This window comes from Halichoerus grypus, chromosome 6, assembly GCF_964656455.1.
Source record: "Halichoerus grypus chromosome 6, mHalGry1.hap1.1, whole genome shotgun sequence".
In the NCBI taxonomy this organism is placed as follows: Eukaryota; Metazoa; Chordata; class Mammalia; order Carnivora; family Phocidae; genus Halichoerus; species Halichoerus grypus.
The window spans coordinates 62,521,707-62,546,286 of NC_135717.1; the positions used below are offsets into that span (position 1 = coordinate 62,521,707).

Here is a 24,580-nt window from a genome sequence, read left to right on the forward strand (position 1 = left end):
AAAATTTAAGAGACTTCTGTTTATAGTATATCCATAATCATACTTACATATACTGAAAAATATTTTTTCCACTTACCTTTACCTTATCAGTACCTGAAAGCTATAAATTATTACTACAGAGAGAAAAAAATAGAAAAAGAAATATTTCTAACACATCAACTTTCCACATGGAGAAAGAATTGGTAATGAGAATTTTAAGGAGAAATGTACACCTTGAAAGGATATATCTAATGAGACACAGATGGGGTTAAAGAAAAAAGTTGAGGAATTTTTATCTAAAATTCTGAGCTCATGGGGCGCCTCGGTGGCTCAGTCGGTTAAGCGTCTGCCTTTGGCTTGGGTCATGATCCCGGAGTCCTGGGATGGAGCCCCACATCGTGCTCCTGGCTCTGCGGGGAGGCTGCTTCTCCCTCTGACTCTCTCCCCTCTCATGCTGTTTCTCTCTCGCTCGCTCTCAAATAAATAAATAAATAAAATCTTTAAAAAAAAAGAAAATTCTGAGCTCACAATTAGAGGATAATAAAAAATATACTGTAACTTTTTTTCTTATTTATTTATTTCCTCAACATAATTCATTTGCACTTATAAATCTTAAACATAAAAAGGGAATATAGGGCGCCTGGGTGGCTCAGTTGGTTAAGCGACTGCCTTCGGCTCAGGTCATGATCCTGGAGTCCCGGGATGGAGTCCCACATCGGGCTCCCTGCTCAGCGGGGGGTCTGCTTCTCCCTCTGACCCTCCCCCCTCTCATGTGCTCTCTCTCTCTCATTCTCTCTCTCTCAAATGAATAAATCTTTAAAAACAAGGAATATAGGGTGCCTGGGTGGCTCAGTTGGTTAAGCGACTGCCTTCGGCTCAGGTCATGGTCCCGGAGTCCTGGGATCGAGTCCCACATCGGGCTCCCGGCTCAGCGGGGAACCTGCTTCTCCCTCTGACCCTCTCCCCTCTCATGCTGTTTCTCTCTCTCTCTCTCTCAAATAAATAAATAAAATAAATAAATAAATAAATAAATAAATAAATAAATAAAATAAAATAAAGGAATATAAATTTGAGCCATATTTTTAAAAATTCATATATTTAATTATGACACATTATGCAGATTACTTGTAACATTCCATTATACAGAATTCCATCTGTCTGCTCATTTATTCACATTCAAAATATATTAAATTGCTTCTTCCAAGCAAGATTTTATTCTAGGTGTTCCAGGAGATGCACAATTACGTTTCCTAACATCCAGTAGCTTATAATGATGCAGGGGCTTTAAAATGAATATTTAAATAAGAATGAAATTTTAATTTTTAGAATCTGATACAAAGATTGAGTAAATATTTTTATAAACTATAATATAAAAGATTTCTGAAATTGGACATTTTACCATATAGGTACGAAGAACCTCTGCTTCTAGAGCTGATTATTATTTTAGGCAAAACATGTATTCTTCACTTAGATAAAGTTTTAACTATACTCTTAATGGAATTATTTTGAAAGCACAGTGGAATACCTTTGCAATATAAATTTTGAGAAACAATTTAAATTTCTGAATTTCCACAATTTCTAATATTATTTTAGTCTAAATGTACAACAAAGGATAGAAATAGAGAAAAAAGTCTTTTGTAAAACTATATGTTACCAAGGTAAAAAATGTCCGCAATAATTGAATCCACTAAAGATTTCATTTAGGGCGCCTGGGTGGCACAGTCGTTAAGCGTCTGCCTTCAGCTCAGGTCATGATCCCAGGGTCCTGGGATCGAGTCCCACATCGGGCTCCCTGCTCTGCGGGAGGCCTGCTTCTCCCTCTCCCACTCCCCCTGCTTGTGTTACCTCTCTCGCTCTCTCTCTGTCAAATAAATAAATAAAATCTTTAAAAAAAAAAATAAAGATTTCATTTAGGCACGAGTATTATAAACGTCATATTAAGAAAGAAAGAAAGAAAGAAAGAAAGAAAGAAAGAAAGAAAGAGAGAGAGAGAAAGAAAGAAAGAAAGAAAGAAAGAAAGAAAGAAAGAAAGAAAGAAAGAAAGAAGAAAGAAAAGTCATGTTAAGATAATTTAAAACTCACAGTAAAAATCCATATCCTTGACCAAATATCTTATTTCCTCCATTATGGAAAAGCTTTTCCCAATATAATTTTCCTGTCATTATGTATTTTCCAGCCCATTTTTTTCAGCCTCCACCTTCAGTATTCACCAGAGGGGGGAAAAAATTCAACTCGTCGTATTTCTACAAAATGGTTTTTCTGACCAACTTTCCATTACAAACATAAAATGATGATAGGTAGGCCACTGCTAAATTTTAAGAGTAAATAATATACAAACTAAATTCAGAGCAGGAAAACAAATTTCACAAGAGTACTTTACCTTGATATCAAAATTAAAGTCTTCATCATCTGATGTAGGCCATGAATCATCAGTACCAGGTTTAATGGAAATACTTTAGAGCAAAAACATACAACAAAAACAAGTTCATTAAAAAGAAAAATCGAATGAAAGGTCAGCTATTTACTGAATGAAGTTTCTTGATATAATTAAAATTTGGCCTCTGTTTTTGTTATTAAGTTTTTATTTTAATTCCTGTATCATTCACATACAAGTGCTATATTAGTTTCATGTATACAATATAATGATTCGGCAATTCCATACATCACCCAGTGCTCATCATGACAAGTGCATTCCTTAATCCCTATCTCCTATTTCACCCATTCCCCCACCCATCTCCCCTCTGGTAACCAACAATTTGTTCTCAACCGTTAAGAGTCTGTTTCTTGGTTTGTCTTTTTTTTTTTCCCTTTGCTCATTTTTATTGTTTCTTAAATTCTACATATGAGTAAAATTATATGGTATTTGTCTTTCTCTGACTGACTTCACTTAGCATAATACTCTCCAGTTCCATCCATTTCATTGCAAATGGCAAGATTTCATTCTTTTCTATGCCTGAATAATATTCCACTGTGTATATATATCACTCCTTTATCCATTCATCTATCAATGGACACTTGGGCTGACTCTTGTAAATAATGCTGCAGTAAACATAGGGGTGCATGTATCCCTTTGAATTGGTGTTTCTGTATTTTTGGGGTAAATACCCAGTAGTGCAATTACTGGATTATAGGGTAGTTCTATTTTTAACTTTTTGAGGAAACTCCATACTGTTTCCCACAGTGGCTGCACCAGTTTGCATTCCCACCAACAATCCAAGAGGGTTCCTTTTCCTCTGCATCCTCGCCAACACTTGTTTCTTGTGTTTTTGATTTTAGTCATTCTGACAGGTGTGCAGTGGTGTCTCATTGTAGTTTTGATTTGCATTTCCCTGATGATGAGTGATGCTGAGCATCTTCTTATGTGCCTGTTGACCATCTGTATGTTTTCTTTGGAAAAATGTCTGTTCATATCTTCTGATCATTTTTCAACTGGGTTGTGTTTTGGGTGTTGAGTTCTATCAGTTCTTTATATTTGTATACTAACCCTTTGTCAGATATGTCATTTGCAAAGATCTTCTCCTATTCATAGGTTGCCTTTTCATTTTGTGGACTGATTCCTTCAGTGTGCAAAAGCTTTTGATTTTGATGTAGTCCCAACAGTTTATTTTTGCTTTTATTGCTCTTGCCTCAGGAGACATAATTAGAGAAAAAAAACAAAAAACAAAACCCACTACTACAGCCAATATCAGAGAGATTACTGCTTGTGCTCTCTTCAAGTATTTTTATGATTTCAGGTGTCACATTTAGGTCTTAAACCCATTTTTGAGTTTATTTTTAAAGAAAGTGGTCCAGTTTCGGGCGCCTGGGTGGCTCAGTTGGTTGGGCGACTGCCTTCGGCTCAGGTCATGATCCTGGAGTCCCGGGATCAAGTCCCGCATCAGGCTCCCTGCTCAGCAAGGAGTCTGCTTCTCCCTCTGATCCTCCCCCATCTCATGCTCTCTCTCTGTCTCATTCTCTCTCTCAAATAAATAATAAATAAAATCTTTAAAAAAAAAAAAAAAGAAAGTGGTCCAGTTTCATTCTTTTGCATGTAGCTGTCCAGTTTTCCCAACACCATTTGTTGAAAAGACTGCTTTTTCTCCATTGGATATTCTTTCCTGCTTTGTCACAGATTAATTGACCATATAGCTTTGGGTTTATATCTGGGGTTTTCTGTTCTATTCCACTGATCTATATTTGTTTTTTGCCAGTACCATACTGTTTTGATGACTACAGCTTTGTAATATAACTTGAAATCTGGAATTGTGATACTTCCAATTTCTTTTTCAATATTGCTTTGGCTATTCGAGGTCTTCAGTGGTTCCATACAAATCTTAGGATTGTTTGTTCTAGTTCTGTGAAAAATGTTGGTATTTTAATAGGCATTACATTAAATCTGTAGATTGCCTTGGGTAGTATAGACATTTTAACAATATGTGTTTTTCCCATCCTTGAGCATGCAACGTCTTTCCACTTCTTCTGTCTTGACACAATTTCTGTCATCAATGTTTTATAGTTGCTAGAGTACAGGTCTTTCAAAATTTGGTCTCTGTGTTTAAAAAGGTTTTCGTTATCTATCTTGCCTCCACCTCTCCGAAGATGTGAAATACCTAGTAAAGACCCAGTCTTAGTTCCCATAACTAAGAGTGACAGGCAAGGAATTCTCTGAAATGTTTGAAAGTTAATTGTTCAAAAGTTAACCACAATGAATTATCACCTTACACCTGTCAGAATGGCTAGAATCAAAAACACAAAAAACAAGTGTCGGTGAGGATGTAGAGAAAAAGGAACCCTTGTGCACTGGTGATGGGGATAGAAAATGGTGTGAAAAACAGTATGGAGGTTCCTTGAAATATTAAAAATAGAAATACCATAGGATCCAGTAATTCCATTACTGGTTGTTTACTTCCCCAAAGAAAATGAAGACACTAATTTGAAAAGATATATGCACCCCCCATGTTTACTGCAGCATTATTTACAACAGCCAATATATAGAAACAACCCAAGTGTCCATCAACAGATGTATCTCTTACACACACACACACACAGACATATACACACACAGAGGAATGTTACTCAGCCGTAAAAAAGAATATGATCTTGCCATTTGCAACAATGTAGATGTACCTAGAGGGTATTATGCTAAGTGAAATAAGTCAGAGAAAGACAAATACTATATGATTTCACTTATATGTAGAATCTAGAAAGGAGAACAAATGAACAAACAGAAAGCAGAAACAGACCCAGAAATAGAGGGAATTCTGTATTGCCAGAAGGGAAGGGTTGGGGGACGGACAAAATGGGTGAAGGGGAATGGGAGGTTCAGGATTCCAGTTATAGTAAGTCACAGGGATACAAGTACAGCATAGGGAATATAGTCAATGGTATTGTAATAGCATTATGCAGTAACAGATAATAGCTACACTTGTGGTAAGCATGGTGTAACATATAGAGTTGTTCAAGCACTACCTTGTACACCTGAAACTAACATAATATCTTGTGTCAACTATGCCCCAATTAAAAGAAATAAATAAATATATAAATGTTAAAGAACAAATTTATGTTATTAGTGGGAATACTATTCCCAGATTAAAAGATTAAAAATTATAAGGTCCAAACTTTTCCTTCACAGGTCCTGCCTTATTTAGGTCTACATAAACTAGCAACACCTTAAAAACCTTCACAGGCACTCAGATACCCAAGAAGAGAGACTGCTATAAAAACAGAGTCCGGGCAGCTGTGCCTCTATTTCCCTATACACTGCCTAATATTTTCTTTCTGCGAGTTCCCACTCCTATTATCACTCTTCTGCAGGGCTCAGTGGTACTTTCCAACCTTTCAGTCTTTAGCCTATGAAAGCACAGACTCCCAAAACAAGGATAGGCTCAAATGACCAAGAGTAGGAGCCATTTCCTGCTCCTGGAGAACAAGCGAAATGGAGTTTCAGTCATCCATGCAGTCATCTCAACGTAGACATGTTACCAACTACCCAAATAAAACTCTGTTACTGATTTGACAGCCAGTCGTACCCCACCAAACCCTACATGTATATGGGCAGGGCATCAGAGAATTAAGAAAAGAGGTGGAGTGAGGAGACCGCTACCTTGGGCCATACATCTATGTTGTGTAGAATCTCCATTCCGCCTATTACTCAAGAGGATCTAAGCCACTCTCTGTAAGTTGGGGTGGAAGTAGATGACATCACATTCTTATATGCTGTAAAAAGATTCTTCCCAGTGGCTTAAATGATTTTAAGATCTCTCAACAGAAAACCTGAAGTATGCTAGTTCATTCAATTAAACCAACAAACAAAAAAGCTGCTCAAGATTCTCTTCAACCCTCTATTTTAATATGCCTTTCTAAACAACTCCCAATATATTGTGTCCTTCATTCCTTTGTGTGTGTGTATGTGTGTGTAACCTTCATTCCTATAATTCATCCTTATCTAACTTATCATAAACCCCATATTATGACATCTTTTCTAAAACTATCAACCCAGTGTTATTCTTCTTGAAACTTGGCCTCTCCTGCTAATTCCTTCCTTACCCCCTCTTCACTGTGTTCACAAGACCCCCTCCCCATCTTTCAATTATTAAAACATTTACCTACAAGATGAGAAAAAGGAAAAAACTTGAATTTAAATCTCATTTCTGTCACTTATCATATCCAAATAAGTGACTTTTAATTATCTTTTGAGTTTCAAATTCTCCATTTAAACAACCACTGGGTGAGGATGTTAAACATAGGTTGCAGTACCAGAGGGTATTTTGATTAATTCATCTCTAAGATTCCTTAAAATCCTGAAATTCTATGTGCTTTTGATTTTGTCTATAGAAAAACAGAGACTATTTAGCTGGCAGAAATGGAAACAATTAATCGACTACAAGAAACACCAAGAAAAGCAGAGAACAAAGTAAAAAAAAAAAAATCAAGAAAAGATTATAGAAAAGTCATGGAGAAAAAGAAAAAGGTCTACAAAAAAAAGAAGCTTCAAAGAACTAGTCAAGGGTACTAGCCTAAAGGGAAAACTAGACTGGGAAGTCAGTAAATAGAGAATCATTTAGAAATATCCTCTAAATAGATGATAAATTTAATTAATGTAACATGGTCTACACCTAGATTACATATCCTTCACTTCTGGAAAAATCATTCATCTCAAGGAGAGCAGAAATTACTCTATCTAAGAATTTGCCTGATTAGGTCTTGCTTACGTAAAAGCTATGTACTGTGGCCATAGGTAACTGAGATCCACCCTAAAATCTTTGACAGTAAAAACAACAGACTAGTTACCACTGCAGTAATTACCTCTAGTTATCACTAGTTGTCAAATACATTAGGACAAATGCTTGAACTAACCTGGTTTCTTAAGAAAACTCTAAATCAGGGTTAACACATAACTAAATTTGACTGAGTTGATCTGACTAGGATCTGTATGTTAATCCCAGTGCTGCTGGGACAAAAGAATGGAGGTGGGAGTCACACAGGCTGACAGTCAAATCATGGGTCTGCTACCTTAACTATGCAATCACAGGTCAATTAATCAACCTCCCTGCACCACAGCTGACTCATAAAAAATAGGCTATAATAGCAGAGCTACTTTGTGAAGCTATTGTCATGACTATATAAGTAATAAATGTCAAACACATAATATACTGTCTAGCCCAGAGCAGAACTCAACCAATGCTTTTCTCTGCATTCCCTTAGTTAACACATAATTTTAAAGACTCCATAAAAATCCTACCTGCTTTTAGACTCTTCTTCATAACTCTTATCCGCCACTAAAGAAAAAAGCAAAATACATTTTAAATCAACAATAGAAAAATACAGAATATTAAAAGTATAAGACTGATGATTTGTTAAAAAGTATTCCTTCAAGACCACACCTGGAAACCACACTGGAATGAGTATTAATTATATTATTAGTAGGCAGTTAATGCATTAAGAAATCTTACTTTCTCCTCTACATTTACCAAATGCAAGAAAAAAATGGTATTTATCAGAATATGATACCTACAAGTGAATGTTTATAATGACCATAATTGTAACCAAACCCTATGAGGCTGACAGAAAATGGTATCATTAGCAGAATCATTATCATAGACCGACAATGTCAAACCTAAATAACATGATTCTTCTGGACTTCCACGACTAGGAGCAGTTAAAAGAGACTGTATTTATTCTGCTGTAACACAACAGAACTTCTCCAGCTCTTCAGCAGAGACTGTTAAGTTTAGGATGAAACATCTCATCACAAAGTTTGGTCTATAGCCACTGTACTTTGCAGCATGGCAAAACATAGCAAACAGACTCTCTCTGGCCTTATTTCCAATTGGGGTAAGTATGAAAGATTTTAGTGATTTTAGTGATTCTGGTTTTATAAAGTATAACCTCTTGAGACTATCTACTTTCATTGCTAGAGAGTCTATCTGGACCCACCTCTTAGACCAGGATGGTACCAATGGTTAGTGCTAGGTAGTAGTGCATGATGTCATTGTTCTCAACCCTCCCCATTATGTGACAAATGTCTATAGAAATCACACTTTTTCAGTCTGTAAGGCATATGTCATCAGATCCTACACTGATGAACACAAAACAAAACAAAAGAGAGGACAAAGACTATCTTGAATCACTACATTCGATTACCTTGGAATTTTAATTTTTTAAACATTCAAGAAGAGGGGCACCTGGGTGGCTCAGTCGGTTAAGCGGTTAAGTATCTGCCTTCAGCTCAGGTCATGATCTCAGGGTCCTGAGATCGAGCCCCGCATCGGGCTCCTTGCTCAGCGGGGGTGTCTGCATCTCCCTCTCCCCTTGCCCCTCCCCCTCCTCGAGTTTTCTCTCTCTCTCTCTCTCAAATAAATAAATAAAATCTTTAAAAAATAAAATAAAATAAAATAAAAATAAATTTAAAAATAAACATTCAAGAAGATATCCACTGTACGATTGCAACTATGTGACATTCTGGAAAAAGCCAAACTTTTCAAGTTAGGAGTTAAGGGTTGAGGCAAAGGGAGGGATGAATAGGCACAGCACAGAGGAGTTTTAAGGCAGTGAAACTATTCCATGTCATTATACATTTGTTAAAACCAATAGAATGTACAACACCAAGACTGAACCGGAATGTAAATTATGGACTTTGGATGATAAAGATGAGTTAATGTAAATAAAACAATGTATCACTGTGGTAAAGGATGTTGACAACAGGGGAGGCTATGCGTGTATGGGAACATGGGGTAAATGGAAACTCTCTGTACTTTCTGCTATATTTGCTGTTAACTTGAAAATGTTCTAAAAAAGTAAGGTCTATTTATCATGAAGAAAAAAAAAAGGTATCCATTGAGCCTGCTATTACCATGTAGTAAAGTAAGATACAGCCACCGTGAAAATTAAGATAAAGACCGAAGTAACAGAATACAGGTATTATCCACCAAATTGAAGTATATGAAAATACATAAAGCAAATAATTTTAATTGCATACTTAGGCAAGAAAATAACGGACAATTATATAACCGAATCTTACAAACAGGGATTCACTACCATATGAAATAAAACTGGATTATCTATAGAATTAAGAGTTTTTATTCTAATTTTAAATCAGAAATCATTGTTTAATCTAAGAATCATAATGAAAGTTTAATAAGATAAAAAACAGATTATAATTACCTAATATTGCCCGAGTAATTTATGTACAAATACCTGTTAAATATTCACCAAAAGTCAAAAAAGTAACCAGCACTTCAATTTAATACAGATCATGCTACTGAAACCAGTACCATGTGATACCATCATATTACTTGCTGTTAAAATAAAATCTTAAAACAACAACAAAAATTAAGTCAGGGCTATAATTCCTGTGCAAAAAAGATTCCATAGAGCAGGCCAAAGACTGCCACCATTAGATCCCACTTGAATGGCTGGCCCTTGGTTGGTATCCGTGAACTTGGATTTGGGGAGGGTTCCCACCGTTCCATAGCTGGTAAGAGTGGCTGTGCCTAAGTGTTGGTACAAACCTGGTGTCTTATCCTGTATACTTGATTTCCTTCAGGGAACCTGGAATTTTGGTGTACGCTAGGGAGAAGATGCCTACATGATTATCATTTCAAGAAAACTTCAGGCACTGAGTCTCTATAAGATTCATGTATTGGCAGACAACATTTCATATGTGTTGTCATAATTTGATGCTAGAGGACTTAAGCACAGCCATAGGCAGAGGATTCTTAGAAGCCTGCACTTGGTTTCCTCTAGACTTCACTCCATGCACCTTTCCTCTGTGCTGATTTTGCTTTGTATCCTTTCACCATAATAAACCAAAGGCATGAGTACAAATATGCTAAGACCTGTGAGTTCTTCGAGTGAATAACCAAATCTGGGTGTCGTTCTGGGAGCCTCTAATACAACTGCATTATATGAAATTTTTATGATTTGGGTTGATGTTTTATACATGATTACAGTCAGAAGGTTATTTCACGGGACACCTTTCCTTGAATCTGTTTTTCTTAGTATTTGCCTTGGAGATTCCTGTATTTCTATAGCCATCTGAATAAAGGCATAAAAAGAATAGATGACATAATGATCAGAAAATAATGTCAAACAAGCAACAATCTTATTTTAATCAGGAAAAAAAAAGAGAATCCTGATGATTATCAATATGTTCTACAGTATAAAAGTTCCTATAAAAAAAGAGAAAATATCACATAAATTTTCTCCAACTAAATAGGGCTTAATTCGGGGCACATGGGTGGCTCAGTCATTAAGCGTTTACCTTCAGCTCAGGTCATGGTCCCAGGGTCCTGGGCTTGAGCCCCACATCGGGCTCCCTGCTCAGCGGGAAGCCTGCTTCTCCCTCTCCCATTCCCCCTAGTTGTGTTCCCTCTCTCGCTGTGTCTCTGTCAGATAAATTAAAAAAAAAAATCTTAAAAAAAATAAATACATAAATAAATAGGGCTGAATACCATTTTTATGGTAGTTATGAATCAATAAGGTAACTGGGATAATTATAGAAAAATATATAAATATCATACACAGTTTAACAACACACTATTGATTATAGAGTTTTGTGTCCAGTCTTTTCCTTAATTTCTTATAAAATTAAAAACATAGTTCACCTATTAAAGGCAGTCGTTGACAAACTAGTCAAAAAGCCGAAAATAGGACGCCTGGGTGGCTCAGTCGTTAAGGGTCTGCCTTCGGCTCAGGTCACGATCCCAGGATCCTGGGCTTGAGTCCCACATCGGGCTCCCTGCTCCGCGGGAAGCCTGCTTCTCCCTCTCCCACTCCCCCTGCTTGTGTTCCTGCTCTTGCTATCTCTCTGTGTGTCAAGTAGATAAATAAAATCTTTAAAAAAAAAAAAAGCCAAAAATACTTCATCCAAAATATAAGATGAGTTCTCCACTCCACCCTGAAAATAATGGATTTGATCATTAAAGATCAATAGGGCTCATTTGGGGGAAAACAAAGTGAGTTATCTTATATACATAGATGGTTAAAACTTGGTAATCTAATTGGCCACATATTCTTGTTAAGTCACAGTTTACCAATTTCTGAAAAAAATATAAAAGCATGTCACATTAAAACTGTATCAGATAAAAATTTCTGACAATCCAGAAAATGCTTTCAGTCTTGGCAGACCATCATCCCTAACTTTGTCACTGTGATACAGATACAAAGAAATTTAGCACAAGAAACTAATAAAATATGAGATACACTTTAGATTAGGTAGCCCATTACCTTAGAAGGAAATACACATATATGTCAAACATACATATGGTAGAAATGTGTTCTAATACTGTTGGATTCCAAGACCATTTTCCTTAGCGCTTTCTTTAGAGATGAAATTCAGAAAGGAGTAGTAAAAGTGGAGATATTAGAAGAAGGCAAATGAAAAGAGGATCAAGAGAGACAGCACTAACCAAAATAGTCAGGTATTGACTGTCTTTACTGACACAGAATTCCTGAACAAGTGAGACTAGTATATTCAGCGTATCACCTTATATTTTCTCCTTGGTATTATACTAGTTTTCTGCAATAAAATATTTAAAAGAGGTCAAAAGGCTCCAAACTGCAGGTCTGTAAACTATTTCTGATCAAAATTTAAAACTCTCAAAATACAGCTGTATCATGATTCCATATCAGAGACAGGGCCTGACAGTGGCTTCCTGCCTGTTGCTGTTTTTGTTTTCGTATTCATCCAGAAGAGTGTATCAAGGACTTGAGGAAAAACTCAAGTATCTCCACCAGAAACAGGTAAGAAAGACAACACTTTTCCTCACACTTGACTCCTAGGTTTTGACAATTACGGAAAAATGTTGGCAAGTCTACTCACCAGGCTAGACCATTTTCCCTTGACCCTGTCCGGGTAGATACTGCAGTTACAAAAAAGTTACGTAGGACCTTACTTGATGTGTTATTTTTCCATATTTGGACGTAGAAAGTACCAATCATGTAAATAATAGATCGTACAACTCAAAAATTCTTTTGAAAAGGTTACCACCAAAGAGCTTTTAAAAGTTAAATCCAACTTTCTTTTCATTAATACGCCTGCTTGAAATATTTTTTTTAATTTTTTCAACATCACTTCCTCTAATTCCTCTCTTACATTTCCCCAGTCACTCCTCAGTCTTCTCTACTAACTCCTACTCCTCCATCCACCCCTTATACATTGGTATTCCCAGGGTTTGTTCACTGGCCTTCTTCTCATTCTATATGTTTCTCCACCCTGGACAAACTCAATCTTTGTCCAAGCTATCACTTTGCTAAATAATTCTAATCAGATTATTTCAAATCTGCACCTCCAACCTGGAAGTTCTATCTCCAGCTAGAAACTCCTAGTATTCCATTATCCAGTTACTGAAAATATACTACATGGACATTCCATCAAATTCAACATATACAGAAAAAAACGTGGTCTTCCCTATTCCCACCGCTCTCCTCTCTTCATCCGATAAAGTCCTACTCATTCTTCATGTCCAATTTAAATGCTAGTGTACAACCTGGAAACATATGAATCTTCTTAGATTTCCTCTCTCCCCTAACTTTTTACATTCAATAATCATGAAATCATATTAACTATACTTCTTTTCTGTCTCTGCTTTATATTTCCCCTGCCACTGTCCTACTCAAACATGAGCTCTTAACTGATGACTTCCAGAGGGGAAAAAAAAGCCACCAACTATTGTTGTTTCTTAAATGAATAAAAAATTTTTAAGCAAAATGAATGAGAAAGGGGGCGCATGGGTGGCTCAGTCAGTTAAGCATCTGCCTTCAGCTCAGGTCATGGTCTCAGGGCCCTGGGATCAATCCCTGCATCGGGCTCCCTGTTCAGTGGGGAGTCTTGCTTCTCCCTCTCCCTCTGCCCCTGCCCCTCTGCCCCTCTGCCCCACTTGTGCTCCGTATCTCTCTCTCTCTCTCTCTCAAATAAATAAAATCTTTAAAAAAATTGTTTAAATTTTTAAAAATGAGAAAGACATAAGGCCTAGAAAAAGAACAACATTTTAAATTGAATAAACTGAGCCTCCTGACTTTTTCAGTATAGAAGGGTGCAAATTTCATAATGGACTGATACTAGGCTAAGGAAATATAAGCTTCCTTTGTCTTCCAGTCTCTTTACATGGTTTCCTTCAATACATCCTCCACATGAAGGGCCAGCAAACTACGGCCACAGGCCAAGTCCGACCTGCCATCTGGTTCTGTAAATAAAGTTTTATTGGAGCACAGTCACATCTACTCACCTATATATTGCTATGGCTGCTTTCACACTATAATGGTAATTGTAGTTGAGAAACCACATGGCCTAAAATAGTCACGATCTGGCCCTTGAAAGAAGAAGCTTGGTGATCCCCATTTTATGCCATAACCAGAGGGCCCTAATTCAAATCTAATCTTATTACCCTTCTGCTTCAAATTCTCCAATGAATCCCTGCATCAAATACTGCTGGCTCCCTCCCCAGTAGCCATTCCGTAATTCTTCATTCTTCCTGGAGAACTACAATTTTATTTGGATATTTATTGTCCCCATACACAAAGGTGGCCTCACCCCAGCTTCAAAAGGAGAAATGATTATTCTAAGCTAATCACAGTACCTGATTTACCAGTGACTGGTTTAGGAACAAGCATGCGATATAAACTAGCCTATAAAATGTTAGAGGAAATTCACTGCAAGCCTCTGAGGTTTCTTATTTAAAAGAAACATATAGGGGCGCCTGGGTGGCTCAGTTGGTTAAGCGGCTGCCTTCAGCTCAGGTCACGATCTTAGGATCCTGGGATGGAGCCCCACGTCAGGCTCCCTGCTCAGCAGGGAATCTGCTTCTCCCTCTGTCCCTCCCCCACCCATGCTCTCTCTGTGTCTCTCTCTCAAATAAATAAAATCTACAAAAAAAAAAAAGAGAAAGAAAGAAAGAAAGAAAAAGAAAGAAAGAAAGAAAGAAAAAGAAAAAACACAGATGTAACATTATTTGTACCCCATGCATAACGGTTATACTTGGAATGAAACAGATACAGTTAGGATCCCTAAGGATAAAGGTCTCAATAGTCCTGAGATAAAGAATCCTGCGCCCATTACTACTTCTTACTAGTCTAGCCTTTTTCTTGATTTCTGGCAAATGACGTGGGCTAACTCACTGCCATCCCAAAACTGCCTAAATCAAACAATGAACTCTCATCTGTTACATAAGAACTAACAGGGGCGCCTGGGTGGCTCAGTCGGTTAAGCATCTGCCTTGGGCTCAGGTCAGCTCAGGTCGTGATCCCAACGTCCTGGGATCCAGCCCCAAGTCAGGCTCCCTGCTCAGAGGGGAGTTGGCCTCTCCCTCTGCCCCGCCCCTATGTTCCTGCTCTCTCACCCACTCTCTCTCTCTCTCAAATAAATAAATAAAATCTTTTTTAAAAAATAAAATAAATAAAACTAAATTAAATAGCCCTCTTCCACCTCTTCAACAGATTAACTGCAGTCATTCTCCAAAACTCACTTCATTGACTGGTTCCAAGAATCTTGGCTTCTATCACAGTATTTATTATGGTATACTCTAGTTATTTTATTGCACCCCCTCTAAACCAAGAGCTTCTTGAGGGAAGGGATTATTTTTTTTCTCTATATCTCCAAAATCTAAAACATAGCAGTAAATGCTTTAAGTATTTTTATTGAGTTAACAACCTAAATGATTATCTCTGGAGTAGTGTTTTTTAAATTAGATTCGAAAGAACATATACTTTGCTGGAAGTTAAGTACTGTGCCCCAATAGAAAGATTCAATGATCATCTATGTTTGAGAAATATTACAAAACTGCACTATATATCAAGCACAAAAGAAATCCATTTAAATTTGCTTATCCCCATCTGACAATGCTTTTTTGTGGCAAAGATTAACATTTGAGAAATTAGAGTTTCGGGGATATAGTTTTGAGAGCTTCCCAAAAAAGATGAAGGTTTTCGGGGTGCCTGGGTGGCTCAGTTATTAAGCGTCTGCCTTCGGCTCAGGCCATGATCCCAGGGTCCTGGGATGGAGCCCCACATCCTGCTCGGTGGGAAGCCTGCTTCTCCCTCTCCCACTCCCCCTTGCTTTTGTTCTCTCTCTCACTGTCTCTCCGTCAAATAAATAAATAAAATCTTTAAAAAAAAAAAAAAAAGATGAAGGTTTTTCTCCAGGTTACACAAACATGCTTGATTCTCTTCTATCAATGGTATCAGGATCCCAGATGTCAACATAAGGTACCCTTGATCCAAATGGATCACTGAGGAGATGGACTTGGAATTAAAAGAGTGGCTTTGGGGCAACTGGGTGGCTCAGTCAGTTAAGCGTCTGTCTTTGGCTCAGGTCATGACCCCCGGGGTCCTGGGATCCAGCCCTGCATCAGGCTCCCCTGCTTCTCCCTCTCCCTCTGCCCTTCCTCCATACTCATGTTTGTTCTCTGTCTCTCTCAAGTAAATAAAATCTTAAAAAAAAAAAAAAAAAGTATCATTAAAGTGAAATCTTAAGACAATTAAGTTATTTCAAAATATTTTCATTCAGGGAATGCAGGAGCTTCCAAATACGAAAAACTGACCCTACCTATGTCAACCAACAGTGTTTCTGTAAGGGCAGTGGTAGAAATAATGCATGTCACAGAAACAGAAGGTGGACTGGGGAGCATGGTCATCAACTACTCCCCACGTACAGCTACCACCCCACTGAGGAACTACACAAGGCTGAGCAGGAACTACTCTCTGAAATGGGAGACCCCAATGTGGTACGTGGCGGGCAGAGTGGCTACAAGCACAAGTAAATGCCCCTGTAGGATGTCATGACCTGATCCCCTTGCTCTCATTTTCAGAACCTTGGGGCCTGGAGCGCCCAGGGCCTGCAACCTGCTGCTTTCTCCTCCTACTTGCACTCACCCAAGTTACCCCACTGGGTCAGGGTCTCCCACCCATTCCCAGCAGCACCCATTTCCTCAGCCCCTGCACAGCACCCAGCCTCCATCACCTCCACTCCCCTCTAGGCCTTCAATCCTTTGTGGGCTCTGAGCCGACCATCCACTCCCAAGCACTAATGGGAAGATTTTCTTTCTGGGGTGCAAGGGTGGCTGGGAGACAGAACTTCACCCTCTCCATGGGCATCACCTTTCTCTAGCCCTCCCTGCCCTGGCTTTGGAGTTGTGTCCAGGATGATAGGACCTGATGTATAGAATTCAGTATATGTATTTATTACACATATAAATAAATACATAAATAAAATGTTTTGTGGCTAAAAAAATTTATATATACATATACATATTATTTCAAATACTTTATAAATACAGTTGATCTGTACCTTGTTTCTCACTTCAAGATTTGCATGGTGTAAAAGCAGCTTCTCTGCTATTGATGTATTTGAACCAACGGCGGCATAGTGGAGAGCAGTGTTGCCAGCAATGTCCGTAAGATTTGGATCAGCATCGTGTTCTAGAAGAATAGTCACGCATCTCTTATTCTGACATTGTACAGCCTGTCAGTATTATACCAAGAAACAGAGTGTCAATTCTGGGAATTTAAAGTAAACATGCCACAGGTTTCACCAATTTGTTATGTTTAAATGCAGTAAGTTTTCATTCTAAGTAATTAAATCAAATCCATCTCAGGCAGACACAGCTGCTACCCCATACCTTCATCAGAGCAGTCCTATAATCTTTATCAAAGAGGTCAAGCTGGCATTTCCTCTCCACTAGGACAGCAACGACATCTGGATGGCCATTGGCACAGGCCAAATGGAGAGCAGTCCTACGAAAGTGAAAGAACTTTTTAGGAAATTATAGTGCACTATTTCAAACCATGCAATTAATTCATGTAATTGTAAGCATTAAATAGCATCTTGTTCCTATGACTCCAAAACAAAGATTTAGTTTTCTTTTGAAGAAAGTACAATATTTATTAGTGATTCTTCACCACACTAATAAAGAGCAGCCTATCTGAGTAGGTAGAGCATGACCTCAGGATTCAGCTTCACTTGGGTTTGAATCCTACTTTAACTCTGTCACTTAACAGTTATCACCTACTTAGCCTTATCCTCAATTTCCTCATCAACAAAATGGGGATAAAAATAGTTATCTCGGGGCCCCTGCCCAACTCAGTTTGAAGATCATGTGACTCTTGATCTTGAGGGTCGTGAATTCGAGCCCCATGTTGGGTATAGAGATTACTAAAAAATAATAATAATAAATAAAATAAAGACTAGTTATCTCACAAGACCTCGGCGTGATGCGTGATGCTTAAATGAGGATCTATGCAGAGTTTGTTACATAATATTATTATAACTATTACTATTACTACTATTTTACAAAGACAACATCCAATTAGGTAAAGTGATACAATTATGCCTACTTTGTAGATATGTTTTAAGGATTCGCAGGAATACTTCATTTCAGTGATTCTAAGATGCTCATTTTGTCACCTTTTAATATCTCTGACATTGGAATGCAATTTATAATTCAAAATGTCTTACAACTATAATTGGCAGAAATGTTTTAAAAGTTCTTATTGGTACAGAAAATACTGGGGCATCAAACAATCTATGGTGCCTTACATTACATGAAATAATGATATACACAACAGGTCTATTGCAGTTCTAGTCATATACCTGGCATTTCAATAAATTTTAGTTCCTGAAAGCATTATGGGAAAAGAGGACTAAAATAACGGAGAATGTTTTTTAAGTAATTCTTACACGGATTTTCAAGAAACTTTAAGCCAAAGGAAACTCAGGATTTAAATAAACAGGGACAGCTCATTTTATTAAATATTTAGATTTATGAATCACATGAAAATCAAGTACTACCAATTATCAATATTAGTATTTAATACTAGTATAAATTTCAAAAGGACAGGTAAACGTTAACTTTTACAATTTCCTATCTTCAGAAATGTTTTCGTCTGAAAGGAAGGAGGAAAAGCTTTAACTGAGATTAAGTCCTAATACTTGAATTTAAAATTGCTCATCTTAGGGGCACCTCGGTGGCTAGTTGGTTGGGTGTCCGACTCTTGGTTTTGGCTCAGGTCATGATCTCCAGATCCTGAGATCGAGCCCGATGTCGGGCTCCGTGCTCAGCGTGGAGTCAGCTTGAGATCCTCTCTCTCCCTCTAACCCTCCCTTCTCCCTCCCCAGCCACTGCCATTCACTCTCTCTCTCTCTCTCAAATAAATCAATCTTTTCTTAAAATTAAAAAAATAAAATACTTAACAATAAAATATTTTAAATAAATAAATAAATAAAATAAAATAAATAGCATTTCTCATCTTACTAATACGGGGCAACATGAAGTCTTGAAGAATGAAAAGATTGTGGGTAGAGTATGTCTCCTACATAACACGTGTTCAGATTCTATTTGATAAATAAATGGATTGAAAGAGTAGATAAATACAGTTGGAGAGTTCAATATTTTTTAAAGATTTATTTCTTTTAGAGAAAAAGAGAGAGTAGGCACAAGCGGGGGGAAGGGCAGAGGGAGAGGGAGAGAATCTCAAGCAGTCTCCCCACCAAGCATGGAGCCCAACATGGGGCTCCACCCCCAACCCCGAGATCACGACCCACGCCGAATTCAAGACTCTGATGCTCAACCGAGAGCTGCCACCCAGACACCCCAGAGTTCAGTATTTTTAAAGAAAACTTTTATAAAGTAAAGCAATACATCTGAAATTGCAATAATCATTTATATTTCCTATTTTTGATTTTTTTCATAAGGACACAACTAAAATTTTATAAACTTTTATAGTATCATTTATATTATTTATTTTCATAAGGATGTAACTAAAATAAAATGATTAATCTATAATCCCTTATATGTAATAAAGCTACACACAACAAAAAACATGTATATATTTAATGTATGAATAAAATCTACAAGTACAGGTAAAAACATTCCCTTTACTTCTGAAGGGGTTAAACGTTGTCAGAAGATACCAATCCCCACCGGCGCTCCCAAATTTTTTTAAAATAGAAAGTAAGAGGGGCACCTGGGTGGCTCAGTCAGTTAAGTGTCTGCCTTCAGCTCAGGTCACGATCTCAGGGTCCTGGGATGGAGCCCCGCATTGGGCTCCCTGCTCAGCGGGGTGCCTGCTTCTCCTTCTGCCCCTCTCCCCTTTCGTGCTCTCTCTCAAATAAATCAATAAAATCTTTTTTAAAATAAATAAATGAAAAATAAAAATAATTGAATAAATAGAAAGAAATTATTTTTGTCTGTACAAGATTCATATTCTTGCTCTTCTCCAGGATTACTTCATTGATAATAAACTTTTATTAGAATTTTTACATACCTTTTCCTGTAGAAATCACAGATTTATTTAAAGGAAAAGAAAAATTCACTTACAAATGCTCAGAAATAACAAATTTTATATTCTGTACACTTTTTTGGCTAACACAAAACCATAGACTGTGTGTATAATCAAAATGATTTTTTTAAGGTTTATTTATTTGAGAGACAGCACAAGCAGGCGGGAGGGGTAGAGGCAGAAGCAGACTGCCCACTCAGCAGGGAGCTGGATGGGGACTGGATCCCAGGACACAGGGATCATGACCTGAGCCCAAGGCATACCTTTAACCAACTGAGCCACCCAGGCGCCCGCAAACGGATTTTTTCCCCTCATTTAATGATTCCCTAAGGTACAGCTTTGCATGTCAGTGTATATCTATTATTTAAGCCACCTTCAGTGGTCACATATTATTCCATCCTATAGATACACTGCCATTTATTTATAAAGGCCATTAAATGAGTTCTTAATACATTGCTATTTTAAATCGTGCTGACAAAAGCAAATTGTATGACATTTATCTCTATTTCCTAAAGCTATTTTAGTTTAAATAAAATTAATGGGTAAAGAGAATACATAGCCGAGACTACCCGAGCGACCGCGATCCCCGCGAGTTTGCTCCCTCGCCCCGAGAGTACACCTACCGCGATTACGGCCACTCCAGTGCCTGCGACGACTGCCCCTCGAGAGGCCAGGGCGACCGAGACGGCTACGCGGGGCGCGACCGCGACTACGCGGACCATCCGAGTGGAGGCTCCTATCGAGACCCCTTCGAGAGCTACGGGGACGCGCGCAGCGCCGCCGCCGCGCGGGGGCCCCGCCTTCTTAGGGCGGAGGAGGCCGCTGCGACCACTACCGCGGCTGCTCGCCTGACGTGTATGGCGGCGGCCGCGACAGTCACGGCGGCGGCCAGAGCGACCGCTACTCGAGGGGCCGCGACCGGGTGGGCAGAGCCGAGCGCGCGCTCTCCCGGCCTTGGAGGGGGTGCCCTCCCGCGCGATTCTTACAGCCGCTCTGGCCGCAGGGTCCCAGGGGCGGAGGCCGCCTGGGAAGCCGGTGGGAGAGAGGGGGAGGCCGCAGCAGATACTAAGTACTGACAGACTCGGGACCGAAATTCCGTTTTCAAGGAAACTAACGAAGTCTGTGCTCTGGTAAACTACCCAAGGACTAGTACAAGGAAGACTTGTTTTCACCTTTTAAGAAGTTTCTGTTAACTTCCTCTCCATAATTTTTGTGCTTTGGGGAGGAAAAAGTTAAAACTCGTTTAATTGCGTTTTGGAATTGTTAACGTTTCTTTCAACAAGCTCATGTTAAAAGTATAAGACTTGAGAAAAAAAAAAGAGAGAATACATATTTTTTTAATGTGGTACTTACCACCGAACTATGTGAAAAGTCAAGAACAACTTAAACTTTAAGCAGTAGTATAAGTATCATCACTCCTTATCTTCACAAAGGTTGTAGATGGAAAGCATATTTCACTCCTTTTTTTTTTAAGACTTATTTATTTGAGAGAACACGCACGAGCAAGGGGGAGGGGCCGAGGGACAAGCAGACTCCCCACTGAGCAGGGAGCCTGATGCCAGGCTTGATCCTAGGACCCTGAGCATATGACCTCAGACGAAGTCAGATGCCCAACTGACTGAGCCACCCAGGCACCCATATTTCATTCCTTTTTTAATTTGAATTTCTTTTCTTACCAGGGACACTAAATATTTTTTCCTATAACCACTGGTCTCTTGTAGATATGCAAAGAAGTTACTTTGCGTAATTTCAAATTGGTTTTTCTTTTTGATTTAAAAGACTTCCCTATAAAACGAAGATATATTATCGTGTCTGATACAAATACATTGTAAATATTTTGCAAGTACATTGTCTTTTATTTTGTTATTATTTTCTGATATACAGAGTTTTATTTTTTTATGTTGCTAAATCAACCTCCAGAATTGTTGCTTTTAAAGTCATTCTTAGGATGGTCTTTGTCAACATAAAAAATGGGTATGTATGCAATTGTGTTTTCTTCTGGTAGTTTTCTTATTTTGCATTATTTAAAAATTTTAATCTATATTCACCTGGAACTTACTTCTGTGAGATAAAATTGTAGTTTTCTCCAAATACCGGATATTTCTCCACCACTTATGAATGATTCACCTTTTCCTACTAATATGAAATGTCACCAGTATCAAGTTATAAAGTCTTATGTATATTTGGGTGTTTGGCATTTTCTAGTCTGCCCCATTCATATATGTGTCTTTTCAGCTGTTAGTAAATGTATAATTTGTGGAAATTTAAGGTACATTTTGGTTTCTGGAAGGGCAAATCTGTATACTATATAATTTTTTTGTTTTTTTTTTACTTTTAATTCCAGGTAGTTAACATGCAGTGTCATATTAGTTTCAGGTGTACAATATAGTGATTCCAAAAATTTTCTTAATTTCATCACGATGATAAAAGAGAGCATGTTAGCTCAAGACTTTTAAAACCATGATGATTTTATTTGCTTTATGGAATATCGATAAGTATAGGAAGAGTACACATTTTGAGAAATTAGTCTTCCTATTCACGAAAAGAACCATCTTCCCAATTCGAAATTTCCTTGGAAGGTCCCTCAGTAAATAACATACATACAAAGTGCACACAGATATAAATTATATATTGGATTATATCGAAAGAATTTTTAGCCCAGAAGTTGATCTGTTATGGGAATAGATCTTTTTTATAACATTATCCTATAAAAAGATGTCCCTTAAAAATAAAATACTATATATACTTAATTTCTATTCTCTCACTATTGAAATTTGGTTAAATCACGTCGAAACTGTCTGTAGAGGCACCTAGGTGGCTCAGTCGGTTAAGTGTCTGCCTTCCGCTCAGGTCAGGATCCCAGGGTCCTGGCATCGAGCCCCACAGCGGGCTCCCTGCTCAGCCAGGAGCCTGCTTCTCCCTCTCCCACTCCCCGTTTCTGTTCCCTCTCTAGCTGCCTCTCTCTGTCAAATAAATAAAATCTTAAAAAACAAAAACAAAAACAAAAAAAAAAAAACCACCTGTCTGTAAAGTGGTCTAACGGGGAATTATGAGTGGGTCCAAAGGCAGCTGAAGCCTTCGTTTTCATGCTCAGACAGCCGGCCTGGGCGCTAGACCCCTGCTGCGGGGCCTCGGGGGGAAGACCGCAAAGCGCCCTCGGTGACAGGAGGGCTCCGTTCCACAGGCGGAGCCGGGAAGGTGCGCGCTTCTCCCGGTCCGCCCCACCTCCTCCCCGCCGTCTCGGGCAGCCGGCCTCCAAGTCCCTATTACCTGTTCATCTTGTCTCTTTCGTTCACGCCATGTTTCCCGAAAAATAGAATCTCCTGCAGTTTCCTTACGTCGCCCATGCTGGCAACTTTGTGGATCTTTCTGAGATCTTTGTCTCGGATGTTGTACCCCCACCTGAAGCTGTTGGTTCCAATTCTCTTCTCACGCCGGATGCCCAAGCGGTCCCTCAGCGAGCTGGTAACGCGACAGGACGACCCGCCCTTCTTACTCCCGAAGCTAAAAAACTTCTTCACCGCAACGCCTGGAGGCTTCACAAACACTTCACCTTCCCCTCGGCTTTTCGCCGCCTCTAGAGCCCAACACTAGCGCTAGAGATACGCCAAACCCGCCTCGCCACTACATCACAGTAGCGAAACTCCGAGGTTTGGCATCTTTGAGTGCAGAATAACATAACCAAGCAGCAAGGCCAAACACAAATGCGCTGGCGCACCTCACAAACCCGCAACGCTGCATGTGCGGACCAAGGGCCGGCGGCCAAGGGTGCCCAAAGCGCATGTGCGAGGTCCAAGTCTCTCAAATCTCAGCCATCGCTTGTGAGCCGGGCTGGGTTCCCCTTCAAACATTGGCGGGAGTTGGCTGAGCGTTTCTGAACATTTGCAGAAGTTAGACTCGCCGGTGTGGAAAAGCACTCTTCCTATACTACTGGGGCTAGAGTGCATGAAACTTCAGGATGCTGAATGCATCGTCCCCCAGAAAACTTCCCTAAAAAAAGCTCTCCCTCAGTTTATTCCTCTTCCATGTCCCTCTGGGCCCCAGCCGGTCTCCATGCAATTGAGCAGATGCAGCAATAGAAAGCCATTTTCAGGGGCTCCTGGGTGGCTCAGGTGCTTGGGCTTCTGCCTTCCCCGGGGCATGATCCCGGGGTCCTGGGATCGATCCCCATCTACAGATCTCTGCTTGGCTGGGAACCTACTTCTCCCTCTCCCTCTACCTGCTGCTCCCTCTGTGCTCTCTCTCTCTCTGTCAAATAAATAAATAAAATCTTTAAAAAAAGTAAAATGAATAATAATCAACAAGGTAAATTGAGAATATTGCAGAAGAAGAAACATAAAATGTATAGGGCAACAGATATGAGACTCCCCAGCCTAGTCCTGGATCACAGTAATCTGCAGGTGTATGTTGTGTAAATGACATCTGCAGATGCTGTCTTATACTGCAAATTATTTTTGGAGGTACCTGTGATGTTTTGTGAAGTAGAAATTTACTTCTAGTGAATTTATAAACTGTTTTATAAAGAGCAACTTCTCTTTGTAATTAGTAACTAAATTATCTGTTCTAATGGAGGAGTAATTATGACTATATGGGGACAATGATAATTTTTAATTCTAACTTTCTTGAATAATTTCAAAATTCCTTTCTCTACAATATCTACCAGAGTTAGTACTAAAACTTATTACTAAGCTGCATAATGCTTTCTCATTGCTTCTATTCAACTATATATATCTTTCGGAAGAGATTGAAGTGAGAAAGTAAACATGAGCCCGAGAAAGGAAAAAAATTGAGAACATAGAAATTTCATTTGGATAATAAACCAACATATGTGGAACCAGATCATAAAATG

The 24,580-nt window shown here is 38.8% G+C and overlaps 2 protein-coding genes across 14 annotated transcripts in view; both read right to left on the minus strand.

Moving 5' to 3' along the window:
• LOC118555525 (ankyrin repeat domain-containing protein 26-like) overlaps positions 1–24,580 on the minus strand; it is a 511,611-nt gene that overhangs the window by 323,398 nt on the left and 163,633 nt on the right. The window lies entirely within an intron of this gene.
• Positions 4–23,391, minus strand: LOC144382325 (putative ankyrin repeat domain-containing protein 26-like protein). Its single transcript, XM_078075244.1, has 6 exons — positions 23,002–23,391; positions 17,073–17,187; positions 16,742–16,915; positions 7,700–7,736; positions 2,360–2,432; positions 4–477 (listed from the first exon to the last, which is right to left on the minus strand). The coding sequence occupies exons 1-6, from the start codon at positions 23,076–23,078 to the stop codon at positions 429–431; spliced, it is 525 nt and encodes a 174-aa protein (XP_077931370.1). The 5' UTR covers positions 23,079–23,391; the 3' UTR covers positions 4–428.